This window comes from Panulirus ornatus, chromosome 1 (assembly GCF_036320965.1).
Source record: "Panulirus ornatus isolate Po-2019 chromosome 1, ASM3632096v1, whole genome shotgun sequence".
Classification (NCBI taxonomy): Eukaryota; Metazoa; Arthropoda; class Malacostraca; order Decapoda; family Palinuridae; genus Panulirus; species Panulirus ornatus.
The window spans coordinates 50,771,293-50,784,066 of record NC_092224.1 but is presented as its reverse complement, the minus strand read 5'-3'; the positions used below and the strand labels follow the sequence as shown (position 1 = coordinate 50,784,066).

Sequence of the window (12,774 nt, the reverse complement as noted above, 5' to 3'; positions counted from 1 at the left end):
GACTCACTTCCCAAGCTCTCTCATCCCCAACAGACTTCATACTTGCCCCTCTTTCCAAAACTCTTGCATTTACCTCCCTAACAACCCCATCCATAAACAAATTAAACAACCATGGAGACATCATACACCCCTGCCGCAAACCTACATTCACTGAGAACCAATCACTTTCCTCTCTTCCTACACGTACACATGCCTTACATCCTCGATAAAAACTTTTCACTGCTTCTAACAACTTTCCTCCCACACCATATATTCTTAATACCTTCCACAGAGCATCTCTATCAACTCTATCATATGCCTTCTCCAGATCCATAAATGCTACATACAAATCCATTTGCTTTTCTAAGTATTTCTCACATACATTCTTCAAAGCAAACACCTGATCCACGCATCCTCTACCACTTCTGAAACCACACTGCTCTTCCCCAATCTGATGCTCTGTACATGCCTTCACCCTCTCAATCAATACCTTCCCATATAATTTACCAGGAATACTCAACAAACTTATACCTCTGTAATTTGAGCACTCACTCTTATCCCCTTTGCCTTTGTACAATGGCACTATGCACGCATTCCGCCAATCCTCAGGCACCTCACCATGAGTCATACATACATTAAATAACCTTACCAACCAGTCAACAATACAGTCACCCCCTTTTTTAATAAATTCCACTGCAATACCATCCAAACCTGCTGCCTTGCCGGCTTTCATCTTCCGCAAAGCTTTCACTACCTCTTCTCTGTTTACCAAATCATTTTCCCTAACCCTCTCACTTTGCACACCACCTCGACCAAAACACCCTATATCTGCCACTCTATCATCAAACACATTCAACAAACCTTCAAAATACTCACTCCATCTCCTTCTCACATCACCACTACTTGTTATCACCTCCCCATTTGCGCCCTTCACTGAAGTTCCCATTTGCTCCCTTGTCTTACGCACTTTATTTACCTCCTTCCAGAACATCTTTTTATTCTCCCTAAAATTTAATGATACTCTCTCACCCCAACTCTCATTTGCCCTTTTTTTTTCACCTCTTGCACCTTTCTCTTGACCTCCTGTCTCTTTCTTTTATACATCTCCCACTCAATTGCATTTTTTCCCTGCAAAAATATATATATTATCCCTGGGGATAGGGGAGAAAGAATACTTCCCACGTATTCCCTGCGTGTCGTAGAAGGCGACTAAAAGGGAAGGGAGCGGGGGGCTGGAAATCCTCCCCTCTCATTTTTTTTTTTTTTTTCCTCCAAAAGAAGGAACAGAGAAGGGGGCCAGGTGAGGATATTCCCTTAAAGGCCCAGTTCTCTGTTCTTAACGCTACCTCGCTAACGCGGAAAATGGCGAATAGTTTGAGAGAGAGAGAGAAAGATATATATATATATATATATATATATATATATATATATATATATATATATATATATATATATAGACAGCGACAAAGTATAATAAATAAAAATAAATATATATATATATATATTTTTTTTTTTCTTTTGCTTTGTCGCTGTCTCCCGCATTTGCGAGGTAGCGCAAGGAAACAGACGAAAGAAATGGCTCAACCCACCCCCATACACATGTATATACATACACGTCCACACACGCAAATATACATACCTACACAGCTTTCCATGGTTTACCCCAGATGCTTCACATGCCCTGATCCAATCCACTGACAGCATGTCAACCCCGGTATACCACATCGATCCAATTCACTCTATTCCTTGCCCTCCTTTCACCCTCCTGCATGTTCAGGCCCCGATCACACAAAATCTTTTTCACTCCATCTTTCCACCTCCAATTTGGTCTCCCACTTCTCCTCGTTCCCTCCACCTCCGACACATATATCCTCTTGGTCAATCTTTCCTCACTCATTCTCTCCATGTGCCCAAACCATTTCAAAACACCCTCTTCTGCTCTCTCAACCACGCTCTTTTCATTTCCACACATCTCTCTTACCCTTACGTTACTTACTCGATCAAACCACCTCACACCACATATTGTCCTCAAACATCTCATTTCCAGCACATCCACCCTCCTGCGTACAACTCTATCCATAGCCCACGCCTCGCAACCATACAACATTGTTGGAACCACTATTCCTTCAAACATACCCATTTTTGCTTTCCGAGATAATGTTCTCGACTTTCACACATTCTTCAAGGCTCACAGGATTTTCGCCCCCTCCCCCACCCTATGATCCACTTCCGCTTCCATGGTTCCATCCGCTGCCAGATCCACTCCCAGATATCTAAAACACTTTACTTCCTCCAGTTTTTCTCCATTCAAACTTACCTCCCAATTGACTTGACCCTCAACCCTACTGTACCTAATAACCTTGCTCTTATTCACATTTACTCTTAACTTTCTTCTTTCACATACTTTACCAAACTCAGTCACCAGCTTCTGCAGTTTCTCACATGAATCAGCCACCAGCGCTGTATCATCAGTGAACAACAACTGACTCACTTCCCAAGCTCTCTCATCAACAACAGACTTCATACTTGCCTCTCTTTCCAAAATTCTTGCATTCACCCCCCTAACAACCCCATCCATAAACAAATTAAACAACCATGGAGACATCACACACCCCTGCCGCAAACCTACATCCACTGAGAACCAATCACTTTCCTCTCTTCCTACACGTACACATGCCTTACATCCTCGATAAAAACTTTTCACTGCTTCTAACAACTTGCCTCCCACACCATATATTCTTAATACCTTCCACAGAGCATCTCTATCAACTCTATCATATGCCTTCTCCAGATCCATAAATGCTACATACAAATCCATTTGCTTTTCTAAGTATTTCTCACATACATTCTTCAAAGCAAACACCTGATCCACACATCCTCTACCACTTCTGAAACCACACTGCTCTTCCCCAATAATATATTTATTATTCATTATACTTTATCGCTGTCTTATGCGCAGCGAGGTAGCGCAAGGGAATAGATGAAAGAAATGGCCCAACCCACCCACATGCACATATATATACATATGACAACAAACGTACATATACATACCTATACATCTCAATGTATACATACATATACATACAGAAACATACACATATATACACATGTACATATGGTAAACGGAGAAGAGGTAGTGAAAGCTTAGCGGAAGATGAAAGCCAGCAAGGCAGTGGGTTTGGATGGTATTACAGTGGAATTTATTAAAAAAGGTGCCTGTGTTGTTGACTGGTTGGTGAGGACATTCAACGTATGTATGGCTCATGGTAACGTGCCTGAGGATTGGCAGAATGCATACATAGTGCCATTACAAAGGCAAAGGGGATAAAGGTGAGTCTTCAAATTACAGAGGTATAAGTTTGTTAAGTACTTCTGGGAAATTATAGGAGAGGGTATTGATTGAGAGGGTGAAGGCATGTACAGAGCATGAGATTGCAGAAGACTGATGTGGTGTCAGAAGTGGTAGAGGATGTGTAGATCAGGTGTTTGCTTGGAAGAATGTATGTGAGAAATACTTAGAAAAGCAAATGGATTTGTATTTAGCATTTATGGATCTAGAGAAGGCATATGATAGAGTTGATAGAGATGCTCTGTGGAAGTATTAAGAGTATATGGTATGGGACGCAAGTTGCTAGAAGCAGTGAAAAGTTTTCATCGAGGATGTGAGGCATGTGTATGAGTAGGAAGAGAGGAAAGTGATTGGTTCTCAGTGAATGTCAGTTTGCAGCAGGGGTGCATGATGTCTCCATGGTTGTTTAATTTGTTTATGGATGGGGTAGTTAGGGAGGTGAATGCAAGAGTTTTGGAGAGGGGGTAAGTATGCAGTCTGTTATGGATGAGAAGGCTTGGGAAGTGAGTCAGTTGTTATTCGCTGATGATATAGTGCTGGTGGCTGATTCGAGTGAGAAACTACAGAAGCTGGTGACTGAGTTTGGTAAAGTGTGTGAAAGAAGAAAGCTGAGAGTAAATGTGAATTAGTGTAAGGTTATTAGGTAAAATAGGGTTGAGGGACAATTCAATTTGGAGGTAAGTTTGAATAGAGAAAAACTGGAGTAAGTGAAGTGTTTTAGATATCTGGGAGTGGATCTGGCAATGGATGGAACCATGGAAGTGGAAGTGAGTCACAGGGTGGGGAGGGGGCGAAAGTTCTGGGAGTGTTGAAAAATGTGTGGAAGACGAGAACATTATCTCGGAAAGCAAAAATGGGTATGTGTGAAGGAATAGTAGCTCCAACAATGTTATATGGTTGCGAGGCATGGGCGAGGGTTGTGCGGAGAGGGTGGATTTGTTGGAAATGAAATGCTTGAGGACAATATGTGGTGTGAGGTGGTTTGATTAAGTAATGAAAAGGTAAGAGAGATGTGGGGTGATAAAAAGAGTGTGGTTGAGAGAGCAGAAGAGGGTGTATTGAAATGGTATGGTCACATGGAGAGAATGAGTGAGGAAAGATTGACAAAGAGGATATATGTGTCAGAGGTGGAAGGAATGAGAAGTGGGAGACCAAACTGGAGGTGGAAGGATTGAGTTAAAAAGATTTTGAACGATCACGGGCCCGAACATACAGGAGGGTGAAAGGCATGCAAGGAATAGAGTGAACTGGAACGATGTGGTATACCTGGGTCTACGTGCTGTCAATGGATTGAACCAGGGCATGTGAAGTGTCTGGGGTAAACCATGGAAAGTTTTGTGGGTCCTGGATGTGGAAAGGGATCTGTGGTTTCGGTGCATAATACATGATAGCTAGAGACTGAGTGTGAACGAATGTAGCCTTTAGTGTCTTTTCCTAGCGCTACCTCGTGCACGTGCGGGGGAGGGGGTTGTCGTGTCATGTGTGGCGGGATGGCAATGGGAATGAATATCCTCACCAACTAGTCAAAAACACAGTCACCCCCTTTTTAAATGAATTCCACTGCAATACCATCCAAAGCCGCTGCCTTGCTGGCTTTCATCTTCTGCAAAGCTTTCGCTACCTCTTCTCTCCCTGACCCTCTCACTTTGTACACCAACTCGACCAAAACACCACTCTATCATCAAACACATTCAACAAACCTTCAAAATACTCACTCGATCTTCTCATTTGACCACTACTTGTTATTACCTCCCCATTAGCCCCTTCACCGATGTTCCAATTTATTCTCTTGTCTCATGCTCCTTTTACCTCCTCCCAAAACATCATTTTACTCTCCCTAAAATCTAATGATATTTGATATTTATATATCACCATCTCCAGCGTCAGCGAGGTAGCACAGGGAAATAGATGAAGAATGGCCCAACCCACCCAGATTACACATACATATACATAATCGCCCATACACAGACATATACATATACATCTGCAGCATGTTGACCCCGGTACACCACATTGTTCCAATTCACTCTATTCTTTGCATGCCTTTCACTCCCCTGTGTGTTCAGGCCCTGACTGCTCAAAATCTTTTTCACACCATCCTTCCACCTCCAAATTGGTCTCCCACTTCACCTTCTTCCCTCCACCTCTGACCCATATATCCTGTTTGTCAATCTTTTCTCACCCATTCTCTCCACGTGTCCAAACCATTTCAATACACCCTCTTCTGCTCTCTCAACCACATTGTTTTTATTACCACACATCTCTCTTACCTTTTCATTACTTACTCGATCAAACAACCTCACACCACATATTGTCCTCAAACATTTAATTTCCAACACATCCACCCTCTTCTGCAACCATATAACATTGTTGGAACCACTATTCCTTCAAACATACCCATTTTTGCTCTCCGAGATAACGTTCTCGTCTTCCACAAATTCTTCAGTGCTCCCAGGACCTTCGCCCCCTCCCTCATCCTGTGACTTACTTCCGCTGCCATGGTTTCATCCACTGCCAAATCCACTCCCAGATATCTAAAACACTTCACTTCCAATTTTTCTCCATTCAAACTTACATCCCATTAACCTGTCCCTTAACCCTACTGAACCTAATGACCTTGCTTTTATTCGCATTTACTCTCACCTTCCTTCTTTCACTCACTTTACCAAACTCAAACTCAGTCACCACCTTCTGCAGTTTCTCACCTGAATCAGCCACCAGTATTGTATCATCAGCGAAGAACAACTGACTCACTTACCAAGCCTTCTCATCCATAACAGACTGCATACTTGCCCCTCTCTCCAAAACTCTTCCATTCACCTCCCTAAAAACCCCATCCATAAACAAATTAAACAACCATGGAGACATCATGCACCCCTTCTGCAAAGAGACATTCACTGGGAATCAATCACTTTACTCTCTTCGTACTCGACCACATGCGCTACATCCTTGGTAAAAACTTTTCACTGCTTCTAGCAACTTACCTCCCACTCCATATGCTCTTAATACCTTCCAGAAAGCATTTCTATCCATCCTATCATATGCCTTCCCCAGATCCATAAATGCTACATACAAATCCATCTGTTTTTCTAAGTATTTCTCACATACATTTTTCAAAAGAAACACTTGATCCACACATCCTCTACCACTTATGAAACCACACTGCTCTTCCCCAATCTGATGCTCTGTACATGCTTTGACCCTCTCAATCAATCAATACCCTCCCATATAATTTCCCAGGAATACTCAAACTTATAACTCTGTAATATGAACACTCATCTTTATCCCCTGTGCCTTTGAACAATGGCACCATGCACACATTCTGCCAACCGTCAGACACTTCACCATGTACCATACGTACATTGAATATCCTCACCAACCAGACAACATCACAGTCACCCCCTTTTTTAATAAATTCCACTGCAATACCATCCAAACCTGCCACCTTGCCGGCTTTCATCTTTTGCAAAGCTTTCACTACCTCTTCTCTGTTTACCAAACATTCTCCCTGACCTTCTCACTTAGCACACCACCTCGACCAAAACACCCTACATCTGCTACTCTATCATCAAATACATTCAACAAACCTTCAAAATATTCACTCCATCTTCTCACTTGACCACTACTTGTTATTACTTCCCCATTAGCCCCCTTCACCGATGTTCCCATTTATCATCTAGTCTTACGCACTTTATTTACCTCCTTCCAAAACATCTTTTTATTCTCCCTAAAATTTAATGATATTTAATATTTATATATTTATCATACTAAATCACCGTCTCCCGTGTCAGTGAGGTAGGACAAGGAAACAGACGAGGAATGGACCAATCCACCCAGATACACATACATATACATAAAAGCCCATACACGCACATATACATACACAGACATATACATATACTTAAACACTTGCAGCACGTCAACCCCAGTATACCACATCGTTCCAATTCACTCTATTCCTTGCATGCCTTTTAACTCCCCTGTATGTTCAGGCTCTGATCGTTCAAAATCTTTTTCACTCCATCCTCCCACCTCCAAACTGGTCTCCCGCTTCACCTTTTTCCCTCCATCTCTGACACATATATCCTTTTTGTTAATCTTTCCTCACTCATTCTCTCTATGTCTCCAAACCATTTCAGTACACCCTCTTCTGCTCTCTCTACCACATTGTTTTTATTACCAAACATCTCTCTTACCCTTCCATTACTTACTCGATCAAACAACCTCACACCACATATTGTCCTCAAAGACTTCATTTCCAACACATCCACCCTCCTCCGCACAACCCTATCTATAGCCCATGCCTCGCAACCATATAACATTGTTGGAACCACTATTCCTTCAGACATACCCATTTTTGCTCTCTGAGATAATGTTCTCGCCTTCAACACATTCTTCAATGCTCCCAGAACCTTCGCTCCCTCCTCCATCCTGTGACTTACTTCTGCTTCCATGGTTCCATCCACTGCTAAGTCCACTCCCAGACATTTAAAACACTTCACTTCCAATTTTTCTCCATTCAAACTTACCTCCCAATTAACTTGTCCCTGAACCCTACTAAACCTAATGACCTAGCTCTTATTTGCATTTACTCTCAACTTTCTTCTTTCACACAATTTACCAAACTCAGTAACCAACTTCTACAGTTTCTCACTTGAATCAGCCACCAGCACTGTACCATCGGCGAAGAATAACTGACTCACTTCCCAAGCCCTCTCATCCATAGCAGACTGCATACTTGCCCCTCTCTCCAAAATTCTTGCATTCACCTCCCTAACCACCCCATCCATAAACAAATTAAACAACCATGGAGACATTATGCACCTCTGCCAGAAACCGACATTCACCGGGAACCAATCACTTTCCTCTCTTCCTACTTGTACACATGCGTTACATCCTTGGTAAAAACTTTTCACTAATTCTAGCAACTTACCTCCCACACCACATACTCTTAAATACTTTCCACAAAGCATCTCTATCCATCCTATCATATGCCTTCTCCAGATCCATAAATGCTACATGTTTTTCTAAGTATTTCTCATATACATTTTCCAAAAGAAACACTTGATCCACACATCCTCTACCACTTCTGAAACATGCCTATACCCTCTCAATCAATACCCTCCCATTAATTTCCCAGGAATACTCAACAAACTTTTTCCTCTGTAATTTGAACACTCACCTTTATCCCCTTTGGCACTATGCATGTATTGGACCAATCCTCAGGAAATTCACCATGATCCATACATACTGAATATCCTTACCAACCAATCAACAACACAGACCCCCAAAGTCACCACTGACACCCCCCCCCCCTCCCCCCGACTTGCTGGCTCTCATCTTCTGCAAAGCTTTCACTACCTCTTCTTTGTTCACCAAACCATTCTCCCCGACCATCTCACTTTATACACCACCTGACCAAAACACCTTATATCTGTCACTCTATCATCAAACCCATTCAACAAATCTTCAAAATATTCACTCCATCTCCTCCTCACTTCATCACTACATGTTATTACCTCCCTATTTGCCCCCTTCACTGATGTTCCCATATGTTCTCCTGTCTTTCACACTTTATTCACCTCCTTCCAAAACATCATTTTATTCTCCCTAAAAATCTAATAATACTCTCTCATCCCAACTTTCACTTGCCCACTTTTTCACCTCTTGGAACTTCCTCTTGACATCCTTCCGCTTAGTTTCATAAATCTCCCAGTCATTTGTACTACTTCCCTGTAAAAATCACCCAAATGCCTCTCTCTACTCTTTCACTAACAATCTTACTTCTTCATCCCACCATTCACTACACTTTCTAATCTGCCCACCTCCCACCTTTCTCATGCCACATGCATGTTTTGCGCAAGCCATTACTGCTTCCCTACATACATCCCATTCCTTTCGTAATCCTCTTAAGTCATTTGCCCTCACCTTTTGCCATTCTACACTCAGTCTCTTCTGGTACTTCCTCACACAAGTCTCCTTTCCAAGCTCACTTACTCTCACCACTCTCTTCTCTCCCACATTCTCTCTTCTTTTCTGAAAACCCAAATAAATATTCACCTCTGCATCCACAAGATAGTGATCAGACATCCCTCCAGCTGCCCCTCTCAGCACATTAACATCTAAAGGTCTCCCTTTTTCACAACTATCAATCAACACGTAATCCAATGACGCCATCTGACCATCTCTCCTACTCACATACGTATACTTATGTATCTTTTTAAACCCTTTTTATCTTTCATCTCTCTTTTTTAAATCAGGTATTCTCAATCACCAGTCCTTTTTCAGAACACAAATCCACAAACTCTTCACCATTTACATCTACAACACTGAACACCCCATGTACACAAATTATACCCTCAACTGCCACATATTTGATTGAAATGGGTCAATTCATGTAATCAAGAAATAGTTCATAAGAATCTTTTAAATATATACTATATTTAACATACATGGGTTTCAGGTGAAACCGGGAAACACTTACCTGAATACATTATCAGAGCTCTTCAAATTTGTCACATCTCCCCGCATGGTAGCATTCAGAATAGTTGAATGTAATTTTGCCCTGTTTACTTGCAATGATGATTTAGACTTCTGTGACTCTCCTTGTTGATATGTAGAGGTGTGACTTGCTGTCCCAAGTGTTCTTGGCAAATTTGAAGAAGATCCTCCAATTATACCACTTGCCTTAGGTTTTGATGCCAGTGATGCCCTAATCAAAACCAATAATCATTATACAAAAACATACATATTTATATCTATAGATTAATTTTCTTAATGGATGGGGTTGTTAGGGAGGTGAATGCAAGAGTTTTGGAAAGAGGGGCAAGTATGCAGACTGTTGTGGATGAGAGAGTGTGGGAAGTGAGTCAGTTGTTGTTTGCTGATGATACAGCGCTGGTGGCTGATTCATGTGAGAAACTGCAGAAGCTGGTGACTGAGTTTGGTAAAGTGTGTGAGAGACAAAAGTTGAGAGTAAATGCGAATAAGAGCAAGGTTATTAGGTACAGTAGGGTTGAGGGTCAAGTCAATTGGGAGGTAAGTTTGAATGGAGAAAAACTGGAGGAAGTGAAGTGTTTTAGATATCTGGGAGTGGATTTGGCAGCAGATGGAACCATGGAAGCGGAAGTGAATCATAGGGTGGGGGAGGGGACAAAATAAATGGATAAAATAAATAAATAGATTATACTTGATTGCCGTTTCTGGGTTCAGTGAGGTAGGACCAGGAAACAGACGAGGAATAGCCCATCCACTCATTCATATACATAAATGCCCATACACACACATATACATATCAGTATATCCACATGCATATGCATATATTTATACTTGCTTGCCTTCATTCATTCCTGGCCCTGCCCTGCCCCACAGGAAACAGCATCACTAACCCCTGCTTCAACAAGGCAGTGCCAGGAAAACATACAAAAAAGCCACATTCATTTCCACTCACTCTCAAGCTGTCATGTGTAATACACTGAAACCACAGTTCCCTATCCACATCCAGGCCCCAAAGACCTTTCCATGGTTTAATCCAGATGTTTTACATAACCTGGTTCAGTCCAATGACAGCACGTTGACCCCTGTACACCACACTATTCCAGTTTACTCTATTCCTTGCATGCCTTTCATCCTCCTTATGTTCAGGCCATGATTGCTCAAAGTCTTTTTCACTCCATCCTTCCACCTCCAATTTGGTCTCCCACTTCTTGTTCCCTCCAACTCTGACATATATATCCTCTTTGTCAATCTTTCCTCACTCATTCTCTCCATTTCCAACACATCCATACTCCTCTGTATAATCCTATCTATAGCCTATGCCTTGTAACCATATTGTTGGAAATACCATTCATTCAAACATACCCATTTTTGCTCTTCGAGATAACGTTCTATCCTTTCACACATTCTTTGTTGTTCCCAGAATCTTCACCCCCTCCCCCACCCTGTGGCTCACTTCCGCTCTCATGGCTCCATTTGCTGCTAAGTCCACTCCCAGGAATCTAAAACACGTCACCTCTTCCAATTTTTCTCCAATCAAACTTACACCCCAAATAACGTGTCCATCAACCCTACTGAATCTAATACCCTTGCTCTTATTCACATTTACTCTCAACTTTCTCCTTTCACACACTTTTCCAAACTCAGTCACCAACTTCTGCAGTTTCTCACTCATATCAGCCATCATCGGTGATAACAACTGAATCACTTCCCAGGCTCTCTCACCTTCAACAGACTGCATACTCGGCCATCTCTCCAAAAGTCTTGCATTTACCTCCCTAACCACCCCATCTATAAGCAAATCAAACTACCATGGGGACATCACACACACCTGCTGCAAACAGACATTCACTGGGAACCAATCACTCTCCTCTCTTCCTACTCATACACATGCCTTACATCCTTGGTAAAAACTTTTCACTGCTTCTAGCAACTTACCTTCCACACCATATACTTTAAGACCTTCCACAATGTGTCTCTATCAAACATACATATCTATTCATAATTACCCAAGGATCTCTTTCTGAAAGGGTCCTGGTGTTACCCCTTCTTTAGAGGCTCTCCTAGCCAAAGGCTGTGTTCACTCTTTGGCAGAGACAGGGTGGGCTTCTTTGAAATGAAAAGTTCTTCGATGAGACTGCACCATGATTTGTCAAATGATGATGGTACTGCCCCAAAAAAGGCGACTTTTCACTAACAGTGTAACCTCAAGCTTGAGGACTCTGGCAAAACCTACATTGGCTTATCCTGTAAAACAAGCAAACTCTAACGAGGAGTTCCCAAGAAGCATTCATTTTTCCAATGCCCTTCAACGTCTTCCTATAAGACCTCCCATTACCTTCAGAAAACCACAATGTGAAGGTCTCATACACAAACAACCACACAATCACAACACAATGCCACAGTAGCAATAACAAACATACCTCACTACATTACAGAACTGAAACAAATGCTCACCCAAAAAAGAATGTCCACATCTCCACATAGCCTTCAGTCACTTTTAACCCTAAACAGATAGGAATCCATCCTATACCCTTCAATCAACTTGTATGGGGAAAGATATTCTCGGCATCATATACAACACACAACATGCACTTCTCTTACCAGTAATAACATAAAAGCAATAAAAACTAAACGCTCTCAAAACATTAAATGGTACCAGATATAGACAAAAAAAAAAGAAAAAAGAATACCTTAGCATCCTTTACAAACAATTCAACTGCTCCAACCCAAACTAAGTTTCATCTACCCTACCGGGATGTCCACTCTCACAAAAAATTTACAAAGCCACAAACCTCATTAAAAAGAGGACTCAGAACAATCACTGGCTGCCTAGCAACAAATATTCAACACCTACAAAATGAGACAATGGTACTTCAGTCTTTTCAACAGCATAAAAACCTTTTCCTCCTCTCCTTGTATTTTAACTTTCTAAAAGGAGAAACAGAAGA

At 41.7% G+C, this 12,774-nt stretch overlaps 1 protein-coding gene across 1 annotated transcript in view; it reads right to left on the bottom strand.

Annotated features, from left to right (window-relative positions):
• LOC139748899 (uncharacterized) overlaps nt 1–12,774 on the bottom strand; it is a 191,019-nt gene that overhangs the window by 136,300 nt on the left and 41,945 nt on the right. The window contains exon 3 of the mRNA XM_071662266.1: nt 9,813–10,040. Coding sequence (XP_071518367.1) covers nt 9,813–10,040 — 228 coding nt within the window. The remainder of the gene's footprint in view (nt 1–9,812; nt 10,041–12,774) is intronic.